This window comes from Apostichopus japonicus, chromosome 20 (genome assembly GCF_037975245.1).
Source record: "Apostichopus japonicus isolate 1M-3 chromosome 20, ASM3797524v1, whole genome shotgun sequence".
In the NCBI taxonomy this organism is placed as follows: domain Eukaryota; kingdom Metazoa; phylum Echinodermata; class Holothuroidea; order Aspidochirotida; family Stichopodidae; genus Apostichopus; species Apostichopus japonicus.
Genome location: NC_092580.1, coordinates 26,829,428 through 26,846,332, shown reverse-complemented (window position 1 = coordinate 26,846,332; position 16,905 = coordinate 26,829,428). Strand labels below are relative to the sequence as shown.

Here is a 16,905-nt window from a genome sequence, read left to right as displayed (position 1 = left end):
CTGGTGAAATATAAGACAGAATTATAAATACAATCACAGTCCTTGCATCGTTTGGGGATAACAATTAAAGAATGGTTTAGTTGTCCTGGTAAGGATACAATTTTTAGTTTCCAATCAAAGTAACTAAGGGATTGAAAACTTGAAGAAAAAAAATTAGAAAAAAATGTAAAAATAAAATGAAACTTTACAGTAACATCATAATTTATATTATAAGATGAAAGAATACAACCAGTATATTATGAGGGGGTGGGAGGTCAGATACATTATTTCATGCCTAATTGAAAGGCATTGGTTTTTCATTCATTCCTTGGTCAGAAACAAATAAATTTTCATGAATTTCCTACATTATCAACATACACTAATTTGCATATTGATTATGTTATTTTATAGTCTCTCCTACGTCTCAGTATGACTTACAACATACATACCTCATTGTGGACGTACTGTTCGCAACCATAACACCAAACGGAAAGGTCAGCGTAACTGAGGACTACCGGGTGATTGACCTCCTTGCCGTGCTGGACCATGTGCTCGTTAATGTAACGACCGCAGAAAACCTTTGAGGCAACGAAACAGTGATTACAGAGCATCAATATTACAAAGGTCAAACAAAGGTCACTCACGTTGACTGCATTTTCTTGACAAACTTGAAGCATTTTAAGCTTTGATGTATCCTACCATTGCGAGGGGACACATACCCAAAACAACATCTGTAGCTTATATGACAAGAGATCTTTGTGAAGACCAATGCTACCAAACAGTTAAGAACACTCTTAATCCTTTTAAGAGATCCTAGTTTGAAAGTCTTGTCTGGGGGTTGTCAGTTTGTAAATCTGTGATGTCATATTGCCACTAAGATTTGAACCTTTCACTTTTCTCTGTTCATATTTTCAAGGATAAATTATATAACTATTATCACTGAAACAAATACCATCATTTGATCATGTTTACAGCTTCACAGTTTTATTTCAGCATTTGCAAACCCCCATCTCCATTATAGAAAGTAAACATTGTAATAAATGAAGAAGAATATAAGAAAATGAAGCACATGTGGCTTGGTGATGTCATATTTAGACTTGATCAAGTCTATCTAGTTTGTGAAGGGAACATTAAACTTGAGATAAATCCCAAATTAACTTCAAATTTTTCTTATCTGTTTGTGGAATTTGTTCATGACAGTTCTCGCTATCACACAGAAAATAATTATCATTTGGTTTGTGTCTCCATTAAAGCATTACCTTGCGTTGATTTTGATAAATTTCTTGATGCTATTGCATACCAAACTCATATATAACGTAATTAATTACATGAATCGAACACGTTAAAACAAAGTTCTTTACCAGGCGACACCTACCTGGTAACAGGTCAAGCAAACCCAGTTCTCTTTCCCACCTGAACAGATCTGACATTGAGCTGTAACATCCAACCCTTTGGCTGGAAGTGGCTTAACTCCTGCCTCTAGATGGGGACACCAAGATAAAGGAGTCACAGCAAATAAGGAAGCCTGGAGGAAGAAAACGGATAGAAAATGTCATACTCTTGCACAAGCATTTATAAAGAAGGAGGGGAAAAAACGAAAAAAAAAGAAAAAAAGATTAATATGACTTTTTAAGGAGCAACACAACTAAAAATTAGAACATCTCACACGATTTATTCAGCTTCAAAATACTTGCTAGAAGATACCAAGCAACATCCACTATTTAACAAAAAACACAAGATGATATTATAAAACCCAAAGTATATAAACCTATCAAATTATCAATATTGGCAACATAGAATATTGGTTTCCCTATCTGAACATTATCTGTGATGAATCATGCTCCTAGCAAACCCTCGAAATTTTCGCTTCCGAGATAAAGAAAAGATAATCTGACCTCCTCTGAGTCTGCATCTGACAGGAGAGCACTAATCTGGAAGCTGATTGGTTGATTGCTACCACCGGCCGCCCCCATGAGCTCCTCTGTGCCCCCTTCTGCCCCTGAACTATCTCCCTGGGCACCTTGTAGACTTCCAGCAGCTGCAGCATCTCCATGCATCTCTCCAGAGGCAGGTATTTGGTCCCCTCCTCCAGTCTCCTGGAGTTTTGGGCCTCCGCCTCCTTGCTCTGTTGTCGAGAGGGATTCTATGGATTGTGTCAGCTCAGTCACAGCTGCAGCTCACATGGGAGATAGAGAAAATAAAATTCCCATGAAAAGGTGCAGAATGACTTTCGATTGTGAGGGTGGAAATCATGTCACAAGATGTCTTTCTTAATATGCATTTGTGGATATTATTTTGCTATTTTCTTATTGATTTTGTTTCTTCTCTTTTCTTTCAAATTTGCAATTATTTGTCCAAAATGTAACTCCTTTTCTAGCATCCTACAGATGTCATTGGTATTGTGCGGTATTTATTTCATGTTCTAACCTTCCCTTTCATAAGAATAAAGAGTTCAATAATAGAACTGCAAAGTCGATGTGCTTTTTTTCAGAGACAAGGAAGTTATGTACATGCTGTGATAGTCACATTAAAACCTGTACAATCAAAACCCGATCAAAAAGAAAGACAAATTTGGGTAAAATAAGCTCCAGTACCACACATGGTTGTCAGCTTCTGTCATCTTCAGATCAGCTAGACTAGAGCCAGTAATTAGAATAATCTGTTCCTGATTTACGTTTAAATTTTTTTTTCTTTTAGTCTTATAAATAACATCAATTTTCAATCCATTGTCCACTTCCAATCAGTGTTGTATCCAGTTAATAACTTAAGTCACTAAATTTACAAATGTGCGATGACTCACACAAGAATGTCAACTTCCTTCCATAGAGGTGATACAATGACTGGGTTTGATGATATGACCCCGATCAAGAAAGTAACCGGTACACACTTGACTTATTGTTTATCAGGATGACTCTAATCACTCGCTCATTACAAAGTATCCCACTTTATAACTTATTTAAATCAATTTGCCTTCCAATCATAAGGTCCCCAGTTCAAGTCACTCAAAGATTAATGTATGTCATCCAGTTCTCAGTTGTTGACAACTCATAATCATGGAGGTTAAATATGAATCTAAGAGACTGACTTCGGTCAGCTTGCAGCTTTGATAAGCCAATGATGGCTTCTTCGTGAGTTCCTGTTTGCAGGAGGATCTAAAATACATACATACAAACCATCCCACTTTATAATTTATTTATCCCACTTTATAATTTATTTAAATCACGAGGGTAAGACTCAATAAAGACTTCACAGGGCACAACTTGTCAGTTTGAGATCATACCATCTTATTACCTGTAGCCAAAGAAGACATTAAAACTTTTTAAATGGTGATGGTTTCTCAACAGATGACGGAGAATATATGACAGCTAGGACACCAGACTCAAGTTATGAATGTGCTCGTTCAAAATTAACTGTGGTTCAGTCATTGGTCAGTTTCTTACTTACAGCTGAATAAACATGACTAAAGGAAGTATTGCTTCAGTGAAAAGTAGCAGAATCCATAAGCCTTCAATCTCACAAGTTTCCTTCAAAGCTAACACAAAGAATCCCCAAAATAAGAGTTGAGGTTGGTCTGTGTAGGACTGTAAACCGCAATGACTTAAATGGTGATCGGTTGCTTTACATGCCACAGAATTTACCTTGTTCAGCGGCTGCCTGTTTCTTACTCTCCTCTTCTGCTTTGCTATGAATTAAAGAAGAATAAATCATAGAAAGTTGACAGTATTATGCAGGTAATCCAAAACCCACAAGTATTAATTGTACTTTAATAATAAGAACAACATATTACATTGTCTAAAGTTCTTGTTACCTCTTTGTCAATCATTTCCGGCAGTAATATTTTACTGACACCTACACTGAATGTCGCTAATTTGTTTTATGCTCTTACTAATAAAGCCATGGACAGTCACCAGTATACATAACACTCAAGTCATGGCTACAAGTAATTCAGCTGTTACCAAAGCACTTTGGACACTTTTAGCAACTTAATGAGTGAATGCAACATTTATGGTTGATGTCACATCCCTTCACTTCAACGAAGACGCTATATTAAGACAGTAACACTATCTTGCTCAGTGTATTACATTTCCACATTCATCCACAGTTACAGCCAGTTAGGACAATTTCATCATGCTAATTACCACACAACACCATCCTCCCGTATCATGTTTCAAAGCACTCATATTGACAGTATGAACAGTTCCTAACGTTTATCTGTTCCTAATGCTAATACCACTCTATACTGTCCTCCCATATCATGCTTCAAAGCACTCGCACTGACCACATGAACAGTTCCTAACCTTTATCTGTTCCTAAAGCTAATACCACTCTATACTGTTCTCTCATATCATGCTACAAAGCACTCATACTGACAGTATGAACAGTTCCTAACCTTTATCTGATTCTAATACCACTTTATACTGTTCTCCCATATCATGGTTCAAAGCACTCCTATTCACCATATAAACAGTTCCTAACCTTTATCTGATTCTAATGCTAATACCAGTTTATACTGTTCTCCCATATCATGGTTCAAAGCACTCCTATTCACAGTATAAACAGTTCCTAACCTTTATCTGCTAGAAATATGATATTCATACTGCTCATACCTGTCAATACAAGTACTTTGAAAGTGGGATATGAAACAATTATCTCAGCTTTATCTCTCAACTTTATGAATATTCATAGTGTAATTAACTAATGCTCTTCCTTACCTCTTAGCTGCTGCCTCTTCTGCTGCCACCTGGGCTTCCAGGAGAATCTCCATCTTCTCTGCTTGATGCTTCAAAAGATTGACTAGAAGATGAATTGAAATTTAAGGAAGTGACGGTTTCATGTTTCAATGTGATTATGCTGTTTACCTCAAGGGACAGTTACCTCACTGGGTCCCTTTTTAAGTCTTACTTTTCTTCAATTATATTATGAAAATGAGATATTAGTTTTTATCCCATACCTCTCTGAGCCCCTAAATTGACCCTATCCCCACAGTTGTAGCTACCCTGCCACCCCCCTCATCATCCCTCTTGTCAGGCCTGCACACTAGCTGCGACCACAATGCATTTGTAAATGTCCAGCAACAAATTTCTCTCTAGTCCAAATGCTAGAATCCTTCCCTCCTCCACCATCTTCAAAATGAATGTCAAAAACCTAACAATTTCTTTAATAAAAGCATTTTCATGAAATGATCCCAAAAGAACCTTTATCTCAACAAAATGATGTGATCAATAACAGTGAGAACATTGGTGGGTCACTGCGTTCATTCTTTTCATAATAGAGTAATGGACACAAATGACCCTAAATAACCCCTAGATGACCTCTGACCTTAAATTTCCAAATTCAAAGTCCTTCATAAAAAATTCCTGTACAAAGATCACCTGTGATGATCAATGCCACAAAAAAAAAAAAAAAAAAAAAAAAAAAAAAAAAACAGAAATAGGAAAAAAGGGAAAAAGAGAGTTTAAAACAGAAAGAAAACTAGTAAAAAATAACAAAGTGCAAAAAAGTAAAAAACCTTCAATTGAATTCTTCCTATAGAAGAAGTCCTACAAATGACAAGATTAAAGAAAGAGACGGTTAGAGTTAACACGCAACTCACATTGATATCCTGCGGATTTCCAGTACTTGGTATGATATTTCAAAGTCAAAAGAATTGAACCATAAGCCTCTAGTTTGGGTTGACCTGGTTCAAAACTCAAACAGGGGTCACCTAGGAGGCTGTGAGTACACCTTGCCATGGATTCAGATATAGAGATAAGGTTATAGCCTCCCTGTAGGAAACAAAATATCGGTTTAATTCAAAACGAAAAACGGAGGTATTGGCACCCGTCAGATAACAGCTTACTTTCATCTTCAACATTTTCTACCAAAGAAAAAAAAAACTGAGTTTCTCTTAAAATGCTTTTCCTGGCACTCTCTGGGTTGTATCAAATAAAACTGGGGTGCGATGCTGGTGCTGTGCATTCTGGCTGACATCCCCAGCAAAGAAAGGGCAACATTTAGTATGGCCACCAAAAATGGGCTGGATTGCTAAGATTGTAGAGTTCAGGGCTTATAACTCCGAGATCATTGGTTCCACCCCTGTTCTACCCAAACATTTTCTCTGCTACTTTCCATTTTTTAATGCTTGGTAATTTGCTGTTCAAGTCTGCTCTGTTACAGTACACAACAGTCAGCCTATACTATTATTTTGTATTCAAAAGACAGAAGCAAACACAAGATAAACTGCAGCATTTTTTTAATATTAAGATTATACAGGTAATAATGAACACCATGACAGTGACTGGGAACATTATAATTAAATTTGAACAGAGCACAGAAATTTACTACATGTACACTATGAAAACTGTTGAATGTTTATTAGTTCTCTCTATTCAATAATATGTTTATTTCATGTATTCTTTAATACTGACCTCTAGTACCATTATGACTTTTATTAGTTCTCTCTATTTAATAATGTTTCATTTCATGTATTCTTTAATACCGACCTCTAGCAGCACTATGACATTTATTAGTTCTCTCTATTCAATCATAGGTTTATTTCATGTATTCTTTAATACTGACCTCTAGTACCATTATGACCTTTCCTCCTGCTAAGCTACTCAGCATATGAGTCATCAATCCATACCCTTCCGGTGTTACATCATAGCCACCCTAAAGATGAAAATAAGAAAATAAATAGAGATATATTTATATCTGCCAAACATATATTAATATCTGCTGCTGATATCTTCGTGTCAGAGGTATCAGGTAAGTCAGTAAGTTAAACTTTAATACTTCTTCAAAAAGGAAACTTGTGTACTGGCACTACAAAAACAATAAACGGATATCAAATGTAAATATATATTATGTAAAAATGCGGGTATATACAGATAATACGATAGACAGGATAAGAAAAATCAAGAGTTAGGTCAAGCCTAGAGTAAACTGTCAAACAGGGCTTGATTCTTGCACTCTTTTGATTTGACTTTTACATCTTTTCTTCAAGTATATTATAGAAATGAGAAAACACGTCCTTATCTGTTTCCCAGGGCCCCTCTATGATATTTTCTGGGTTCCTCCTCCGAGGAGGTTGTGATCCTTTGCAAGTGGTCTGCTTCCAGTATTTCTACCCTTCACCTCTCAAATACTTCTTCTATTTCAGAGCAGATTTGATACATATAGGGAAAATCTCTTCTTCTTAAGGATGTATTTTTGCTATTTTCATGGACAATCTGGTATTTTTAGGGACATATTCAACACTGTCAAAGCTTTCATATTTGGTATTTTCAGTTAAGTACTTGGTATTTTCAGTAATTTTTTTTTCAGGAGCAGATTTGGTTTTCTCAAATACATAATATTTGTTAGTTTAGGGTTGCATGTTTGGTATACCCATAGACATATCACTTGGTATTTTCAGGGACATATTTGATATATTCATGGCCAAAAAGTATGAAATTTCAGTGCACATAATATTTTGAGTATGAAATTTCAGTGCACTTAATATTTTGAGTATGAAATTTCAGTGCACATAATATTTTGAGTATGAAATTTCAGTGCACATAATATTTTGAGTATGAAATTTCAGTGCACATAATATTTTGAGTATGAAATTTCAGTGCACATAATATTTTGAGGTTTCATGTACTCCTACGAAAACACACGAGATCTTCTCGTCAGCGCAAATTTCAGGAGAGAAAATATCTTGAGTGCAAATGTCAGGACTCTTGAGCATGACCTGTTTTGATACCCACCCCCACCCCCAGGAGACAGGCAGATACACTCACCAGTGGGTCACCTCTCGCAGCATCAAAACCTGCCGAAATGAGGACCAGCTCTGGATTATACTGCAGAAAAAGAAAAAAGGTTGACTCAATTTACTAGGATTAGTGCATTAAATGTCTTCACTTCCCATAATTTGATATCACGTCAAAACTCTCCATCAATTGGCTTAAAGGTAATCTCAAAGTAGCATAACAAGCACTGACTCAGCTTTTCTCCAAAGAATTGACAAGCCATTACTCAAGTCATTTAATTTAAAAAGTGATGGTTAACTTGAGGATGATTGTGGAGATTTCTCCAAAGAGTTGATAAAGTGACTTGAGTCCATCGCTCGACTTGAGCCAGCAGAGTCTCCTGTACTGACTAGACTTGAACAGTAAAATAAAGTGAGTTATTTTATACAACTGAGCAAATAAGTCGAAAGTGAAGACTTTGAACCTAGTGTACTCAGGTGGGAGTCACTAGTGTAGACAACTTTTAAAATTTTAGTTTGCAAAAAGGTAAAAATTTATTTCTCAGGAAGCACTTCTTTCAATCTCAACTCAAGCGCGTAGCGATGAATTTGCCAAGGGAGGGGCGAAACTGTAGGCAAACTATCAGAGCCATAGATTCGGCATTGCAAACTAACTAATAGTAGCGCCACCGTGGGTTGGCGCGAAGAAAATTTTGGCTGAAAATGCCACCCAGATCGCTAGAAATGGCACTTCCCAGGCCTTGTAAGTTGCATCTTAGCATTTCATTTTCTCTTTGAAATTACTAGCAATATCATAAAAACATACAAATAAAATATGCTCAATGGGGGCGGCTGCCCCCTTTGCCCACCCCCCCCCCCTTGGCTACGCGCCTGTCTCAACTTACGGCTCTGAACTACCACACACGATTTGCGCTGTTCGAGTCATGAATCGGCTGGCTGAAGTAACTTCTTTTTTAAAATTTCTTGTTTTATTTTATTTTATTATAACTCACCTCATAAGCAATAGGCATAATGATGTGCCTGAAGGCTGCCAAGTACTCAGCGTCCCCCATTGGACCCTGAAAAATTAAAACAAACCAAAACAAACAAACAATATACATAAATTATTACTGAGTCAAAGAAACTGGTTTTCTTCTCAAAAGAAAATACCTTCCACCATGCATATTAATACACAAACACAAAATACTTCTCTTTTGTTTTAGTTATTAGTTTCTATATTACATTTCATGAAGTGTAAAATCAACATTGATGTCTGAATGCTGCAAATTGAGTTGGTCATGAAGAATTTATGGGAAATTTGAAGTTATAGCCCTTCATACAGTCTTATGTTTTTGTCACAACATGACCAAATGGAGAATACCCAAAATCTATTTCAATCATGAAACATAATGTCCTTTGTCATTTATTCTATTAATAAAACCATTTTACAGAATCATGAACTCCTAATTCATCATACAAACTATTAAACAATTCAAACAAATGTTGAGGCCAAAAAAGTTCTTAATTTAGCAGGTTTTGGAGAAGATTTTTCTCAAACAAAAAAATAATGCCCTGGAGTATATTAACATAGCTCCTTCAAACTTAATAACAAAGATGCATTCCTTTTTACTGACTTAAAGAGAGAAAGAGGGCGAAGGAAGGAACCATAAACGCACACACACAGACAACACCAATGCATAAAGTCAAGAGTTTAGAAAGCTTACATAATTCCACGCAATATTGATATTATAACCTTCTCCAGGGCCTTTTCCGACAAGATGAGGATCCCCTGAACTCCCCGGGTAGAAGGTACCATCATCGAACCGATGGAGGGAAATGTACAGAATGCCAGGATCTCTCTCTAGGAGGTTCTGAGTTCCATTACCATGGTGAACATCCCAATCAACAATCAATATCCTATGGGAAAGTAAATTAATGATAAAACATTTAAAAAAAAAAAAGGCTTTTGTTCAAATGTACATTACACATCTTTAGTTCGTAATAAGCAGCAGTGGACCGGGGCTTAATTGGTTAATGACAAGAAACAATCCCTTTATGCATGGCTTAAAACAACCTTGATATATAAAATTTAAATATCAAGGTGTGTATACAACATTTAGTTATGGAAACACTTTCAATGTCTCAAGTTGAGAGAAGCATTAAAAACAGACTGTTGTGCTTGTAATAATATCATCTCCTGGCACAGAAATAGATGAGTACAAAAAAAAGAAGAAAATTTGGTCTGTTTAATACATTTATTGTTAAAATATATCCAGGTTGTCTCTTTGGAGGAGGGTATGTTATTTACAAAATTTGAGTCCCTAACTCAGGCCATCAAACATTTCGATGGCAGATAAATTGATGTAAGCCTGTGCTAATTTGCATATTAACCTCTGAGCTATTATAGTCTTTATAGCCAATGAGGGATTGAAGCACTGAGAAAAAAGAAATGAGAGATACTAGCCTTTGGGTGTTGTATTTCTTCTGTGCATACTTCGTTGCTATGGGAGCAGAGTTGAAAAAACAGAATCCAGCAGGATTGCCTGCATCGGCATGGTGACCAGGTGGCCTATGAAAAAAAAATAAGGAGGATAAGAAATCAGAAATGTACCACTCTTCATTGTAACATCCCTAAAAGAAGTTGTATTAGTTGATTTTGTATCATTTTTTTAAAGCTATGTAATAACCAAAATCCCATGACAATTCATGTCAATAATTTTCCTTGATTCCCTATAAATATGGATGGAGTACCCAAATTTCAAATTTTACAAGTTGCCAAAGTCTCTGGGTGATGATATTTTGATAATGGTATCAGATTCAGTAATTATTCACTCCTATTTTGTGAATAATTCTAGAAGAATTTCAGTATTTTGATATTAATACCTGGTAACATTTGATAAATGTTGCTTTCAGTTACTACATGGCACTGCATTATCCCAACCTTAATTTCCAGCAAATATCCTTGTCTATCTTGTGTAAAGTAAACCATGTGCAAGTAATTCTCAGGTGACTTTATGGGAGTCTTTAAACTACAAACGTGATTGAATTCTTGTCTTCTAAAATGTCAAAAAGGTAATGGTCTGGTCATCAATACAACATAAACCTTGCAGAAAAATTAAATGCAAACTTCATTGAAACATAAAACATCCATATCCTTGCCTAATTTTGTTTGGAAAAAAAGTAGAAGTAATATTAGGAGCCATATTGAGATACACAAGTATGAGAATAAATTTTTCAACCTGTAGAAATGATGCAGCATAGGTAAGTCCAAAATACTACAAAATACTACAAATACCAGAGATGTCTGAGACGGAAGAAGATTTAACAAACTTTGGTAACATTAATCGCTTACTAGTAACCTAGTACTACGCTGACTAGAAACCTGTCACATTTTATGAGGGCGCTTTGGTCAAATGATTAAGGTTGTGGACTTGTGATTTAAGGTTTGAAGAAGTCCTGGCCAGGTAATTTCGTTGTGTCCTTGGTCAAGGCACTAATTCTCCATTGGTTCTCTTCACCCAGGTGTATAAATAGGGACCTGTGAGATAAACTGTCAGTTGGGTGATGTTGTCTAGCTGCTGCAATATGGAGGGATTGTCTCTATGTTTGACAGGTTTATCGGTGGATATGTCTGCGCGTTTTATAAATCCTCAATGTTATTATATTACTATACTATTACAAATCTCCTTAATTCCTAAACCTGACATAGAAGTCAAAACAAGGACCATACCTCACGATTGCCACTCCTGAACGAGACTGCCATTTGAATTTAAAGAAAACAAGAAAAATGTTTAATGTAACAGTTGGAAAAAAAAAAAAAAACTTAAAATTCATTCAAATGAGTAAATGAATAAAATGATAACAAACTAATCACATCAGGGGGGTACTTATTCTTAATGATATCAATTTATACATCAGCCATTCTACCGTTATATACTATATGAATTGCTATATATACTGCTGATATATAACTTGATACATCAGTCTGCATTGCAATATACTGCATTTTATTGTTATTGGTTTTTCGTTTGTTTTTATTTCATTGTGTGTTTTCTACTCTTTGTACTTCTCCTTTCTTGTTTGTTGGTTGCATTCTTGTACAAAGTGCCTAGAGGCATTTTTTGGTATATCTGCGCTATATCAAGCACCTCATTATTCTTATTATTATTCATGGATATTGAAGATGAGCTGTTGGCAAGTTTTTGTGCAAAATATGCGAGAAAAACAAATATAGTGAAGTTGTATCCACTTTAGATGATGACAAAGTTATTTTTGTTCAAATTGAGAAGTGACTAGATGCTCAACCAGGGTTGGCATAAAAAAAAGGCCTTAGGTCTAAACTGACAAAAATTAACACACAAACAGGATAAACCACATGAGTCAATGTCACATTTTTCCCCCTAATAAATATTGAATTTTTCATGACCGGCTTATTGATAACAAAGAACTTCCAACAGTTCAACAGAGCCACTTTAGCACAAGTATTTTGACTGAAAATTTTGATCCCAAAATAATTTCCAAAAATAGCAGTTTGCAGAAAGGAACCTTTCAACAATTTTCACAGAGGGGGTAATTTATAGTTTAAATTTTTATACCTTTCCAGTGAGAACAGTGTCGACAACGTTGAGGAGTGAACCAGTTGCTAGCAGTGCACAGTCGTAAGAATCCTGTCAAATCAAGAAAAAATATTTTATTTTATTCCACTGAGTGTAAGTTATCTTATCTTATAGTTATCTTATCTCAAGTTATCTTATAGCATTCAGAGATACTGAAAAATTGCATTTCTAAGAATGACTGGCTGTCACTGATATGAGCCTTCAATGAACTCTTAACCTTTAACCTTCAACCTTTAACCCTTAACCTTTATAACTCTTTGATTCTTGTCTTTGAAAACGAAGAGACAGGAAGTGCACATAAACAAGTCTTTAATAAGACAAAATAGAGCAATAAAATAAATGAAGACAGATAATTTGATAATTTTCAATCATATTTTGGAAGGAAAGATTAATTGAAAAGGAGGCAATAATCAAACGTCTTAGTACACTTGCACGATCTTGGTTAGCTATATAATACACGGACAGAGACGTCTCAAACTTACTGGGCAAAGATAGATCGAATTATATTCGCACTGCTTTCTATCGAGATCTTCGGCTGATAATTTCCTCGTCTCTGCTAGTACTTTGATATAACTCTCGCTGTCAGAAAAGTGAACAAGAAAAATTTCGGAGGAGAATATCGCTGCGTGGATTTGCATCATAATTGTTGAGGTTTATAGCAAATTTGTTTATCTCAAGGGCTAAAGAAGATATGTTTAGGCATTTCTAACATTACTGGATATCACTTCACCTTGAATGACAGCCTGGCTTTAGCAGTAAAAGTTTTAAATGATTCTGTAAGTTTAGTGGTAAACTGGAGACTGTGTAAAGGAGGAAGTGGGAGCAGGTTAAGAAGAAGTGGGGAAAAACACTCTTTTCACAACTAAATGTTTCTGGGTTACTGAAGTGTAGTTCTCAAGCTTCCTTTGACCTATACAAGCAAGAGATGGAAGTCTCAAATAGTTAAATCCGAATACAGGAACAACTTATAAAATAGATAGGATAAACTTTATTTACACACTCACGTGTGGCAGAGTGTCAGTTCTTCTATGCTGGCATGTCGTGCCTGTAATAAAATACAAAATTCCTCATGTTATTGTACAAAATAAGGATTATAGAAATTCTTGTTATTGACATATATTATTCTACCATGTAGTTGCCAAGATAGGTCAAATCATTTAGAAATGTTTAACCTGGGCCTCGGGTTTTACCACCCCCCATCGTTCTGATTCTACCGATATCCCTTGACTAATCTCCACCTCAGCCCCCATTTTTTCTTTATTCCATGTCTTACCTCCCTCCCTCCCCTTTAACATTTACCAGCACAATTTTATTCTCACCTCGATTCTTAAACACCTTTCAACGAGTCCATACTCTTCATGTTTCTTGAAAATTGATGAAATTCTTTCGGGTCTCTCCGGGTGAGACCTGTCGATGGCAAACACATGATTTAAATAGGTAAGGAAGTAAGAGTATAATTAATTAAACAGAAGTAAAACATATAATACATCAAGAGTTAATATCGTTAAAACGATCAATGGTTTTAAACATATATTCTAGTAACAGATGAAGAGGCACGCTGCAGGAGGTAACTGCTACAAAAAATACTGCACGATAAACCATAAATAACATACAAACACTTACATACTCACAGTCATACACACATACATGGAAGCATACATAATATTAATGAGCTTATATCAATTAAGATCAACTTTATCACTAAGATAAATACACTTTGTCTCAAATTAGATGCATTCTTGATAATCATTGCGAGCAAAAGGGATGCATGGTTAGAGAGACAGTGACTGGAACTGTTACCATGGAAACAGGAACATGAAAGATGGATGCTTACAATGTTGGGATTATTTTGGCCAGCAAAATTATACAGAAGGAAGCTTAGAAAGACTAATCTCGTGAGTCAGTAAAGCGCCCAATTTCTTATAGCATGCATAAAATTTCCAACAGTTTAGAAAAAAATAAAATAATTCCTGGACGTCCTGACCCTCCAAACCACTCACAGACATTGATGAATTTTAAGTAAGATGTCTCAGCTAGGGAAATGTTTTGAGGATGTTGGTAAAAAAGGCTTGTTGAGTTTCCTTGAAAACAACATTTAAGAGGTACAACTAACATGCTGAAAACATGAAAAAGTTTGGATGAAAAAGATGATGAATTCTCTATGACTTTGTGACAAATATGTAACATTTTACAAAGATCAGATGGATGCTGCCTAAATATGACAACTCTTTTGCTAAATTTTTGCATATACGACTATGGATATATGATGATAAATACCATAAAGCATTCATCAACACACAATATAACTAACTACGCAAATGAGAAATGTATAGATCAGGTAAAGATTATCCTAACCCCACAGAACAAAGTTAACAAACCAATAGCTAATACTTCAGAGCAAAATCTTCTTTAAGTGGTGTTATCGGTAAACAGTTACCTAAACATGGTGAGGCACCAAATGTAAAATGTTTGTTAAATTTTTTTAGATCCAATAACACAAGTTTTTGTTGTTGTTGAAAATCTCACCAGGATTCAAACAGTGCACCGTCACAGATTTTTGCTTCTGGCAAATTAAATTCTGAGGTTACTCGATGGCCAAGTATTGATTTCAGGCTAACAGCTACCGTTGATACTTATGAAAAAAAGGGACTACCTGTTGAGTGTTAGTGACACAATAATATAACTGATGACCGATAGTAAGCAAACCTTCAGCAATAAACAGAAGACGAAAAACAACAGTGTGGTGGACAGCATACATATCTTGGATGACAACTTACAAGGATTTATTCTGCAGGTTGGAGAGTTATTTCACGCTTGTAATGAAAACACAGCCAACTAATTTGTTCAATATTAAAAAAAAAAAAAAATCCCTGACGGTTAACTTCCCAACATTAGACGATGGTATGGAAGAGAAATATGCATTTTGTGGAGGTTTTACGTTCTACTTCTAGACATATAGCTTTTTACATGGTGTTACGGGGGAAGCTGAAAAGTGGCGAGGGGTGTATGACTGCAGACTGTTAAAACAAGATCATTGCCGAGTGACTTTGTTCTGTTGACGATTTCTGACGGTTAATTTGCAAAGCTTGAAGCGAAATGCTGTGCTAGGTGGAATGCAGCAGTGCAAAAATGGTGTAGGGAGGGGAAGGGGTTAATTCTGCATATGATAGCATCACCACAGAATACTCACATATTTTCTTCCATCCATGTTCTAACAACTTGAGAAGTTTTTTTAGTAAGTAAATGAAAAAAAGGACCAAACCCGATTCGATGTCTCTTCATTCTGTCGTCATAGACCAGGCATGTCCTGTGAACATAAGAATGTAAAGAGGGTTGTCATGGGCGGCTTGTTGTTTGGCAGCGTGCCAGTGGGATAATCGACTAGGCTTGGGTGCCTACTACAGACAACTGCTGTGAATGAGACTAAAACTCCTTTCACATTTACAGTGCAAGGTATGAGAACAATGGTTCTTAATCTAAACATTTAACCATGTTGTGATGGTAGTCATGGTACCCGAAAGTTTTTCTGGGCAACCACATTTCCATTGTGTTTTAGAATTGTTACCCAAAATATCCGGCATTTCTAATGTGCACATGCACTATTATTCATGCAAACAGACAAAATGAACTGTACCAATAAAAATTCAAAGTAATTCATCATTTACTTTCTCATACTTTTGCCCAGATCTTTACAAATCAAAATGTATTGCCTTAGTAGGACCGGTATTGCTTGATGTTCCGACTATGTGGGACTGGTATTGTCAAATGTTCTACTATGTAGGATTGATATAGCTAACTGTTCTACTATGTAGGATTGATATAGCTAAATGTTCTACTATGTAGGATTGATATAGCTAAATGTTCTACTATGTAGGATTGATATAGCTAAATGTTCTACTATGTAGGATTGATATAGCTAAATGTTCTACTATGTAGGATTGATATAGCTATATGTTTTACTATGTAGGATTGATATAGCTAAATGTTCTACTATGTAGGATTGATATAGCTAAATGTTCTACTATGTAGGATTGATATAGCTAACTGTTCTACTATGTAGGATTGATATAGCTAAATGTTCTACTATGTAGGATTGATATAGCTAAATGTTCTACTATGTAGGACTGCTATTGCTAAATGTTCTACTATGTAGGATTGATATAGCTAAATGTTCTACTATGTAGGATTGATATAGCTAAATGTTCTACTATGTAGGATTGATATAGCTATATGTTCTACTATGTAGGACTGCTATTGCTAAATGTTCTACTATGTAGGATTGATATAGCTAAATGTTCTACTATGTAGGATTGATATAGCTAAATGTTCTACTATGTAGGACTGCTATTGCTAAATGTTCTACTTTGTAGGATTGATATAGCTAAATGTTCTACTATGCAGGATTGATATAGCTATATGTTCTACTATGTAGGACTGCTATTGCTAAATGTTCTACTATGTAGGATTGATATAGCTAAATGTTCTACTATGTAGGATTGATATAGCTATATGTTCTACTATGTAGGATTGATATAGCTATATGTTCTACTATGTAGGATTGATATAGCTATATGTTCTACTATGTAGGACTGCTATTGCTAA

General features: G+C 35.5%; 1 protein-coding gene across 1 annotated transcript in view; it reads right to left on the bottom strand.

Moving 5' to 3' along the window:
* Positions 1-16,905, bottom strand: part of LOC139962032 (histone deacetylase 6-like) — a 35,689-nt gene that overhangs the window by 3,367 nt on the left and 15,417 nt on the right. The window contains exons 20-36 of the mRNA XM_071961858.1: positions 15,494-15,610; positions 13,623-13,710; positions 13,308-13,348; positions 12,786-12,882; positions 12,283-12,354; positions 11,418-11,443; positions 10,152-10,256; positions 9,412-9,604; positions 8,701-8,766; positions 7,740-7,799; positions 6,538-6,627; positions 5,573-5,744; positions 4,692-4,773; positions 3,618-3,661; positions 1,875-2,149; positions 1,355-1,504; positions 429-557 (exon numbers count right to left, since the gene is read on the bottom strand). Coding sequence (XP_071817959.1) covers positions 429-557; positions 1,355-1,504; positions 1,875-2,149; positions 3,618-3,661; positions 4,692-4,773; positions 5,573-5,744; positions 6,538-6,627; positions 7,740-7,799; positions 8,701-8,766; positions 9,412-9,604; positions 10,152-10,256; positions 11,418-11,443; positions 12,283-12,354; positions 12,786-12,882; positions 13,308-13,348; positions 13,623-13,710; positions 15,494-15,610 — 1,807 coding nt within the window. The remainder of the gene's footprint in view (positions 1-428; positions 558-1,354; positions 1,505-1,874; positions 2,150-3,617; positions 3,662-4,691; positions 4,774-5,572; positions 5,745-6,537; positions 6,628-7,739; positions 7,800-8,700; positions 8,767-9,411; positions 9,605-10,151; positions 10,257-11,417; positions 11,444-12,282; positions 12,355-12,785; positions 12,883-13,307; positions 13,349-13,622; positions 13,711-15,493; positions 15,611-16,905) is intronic.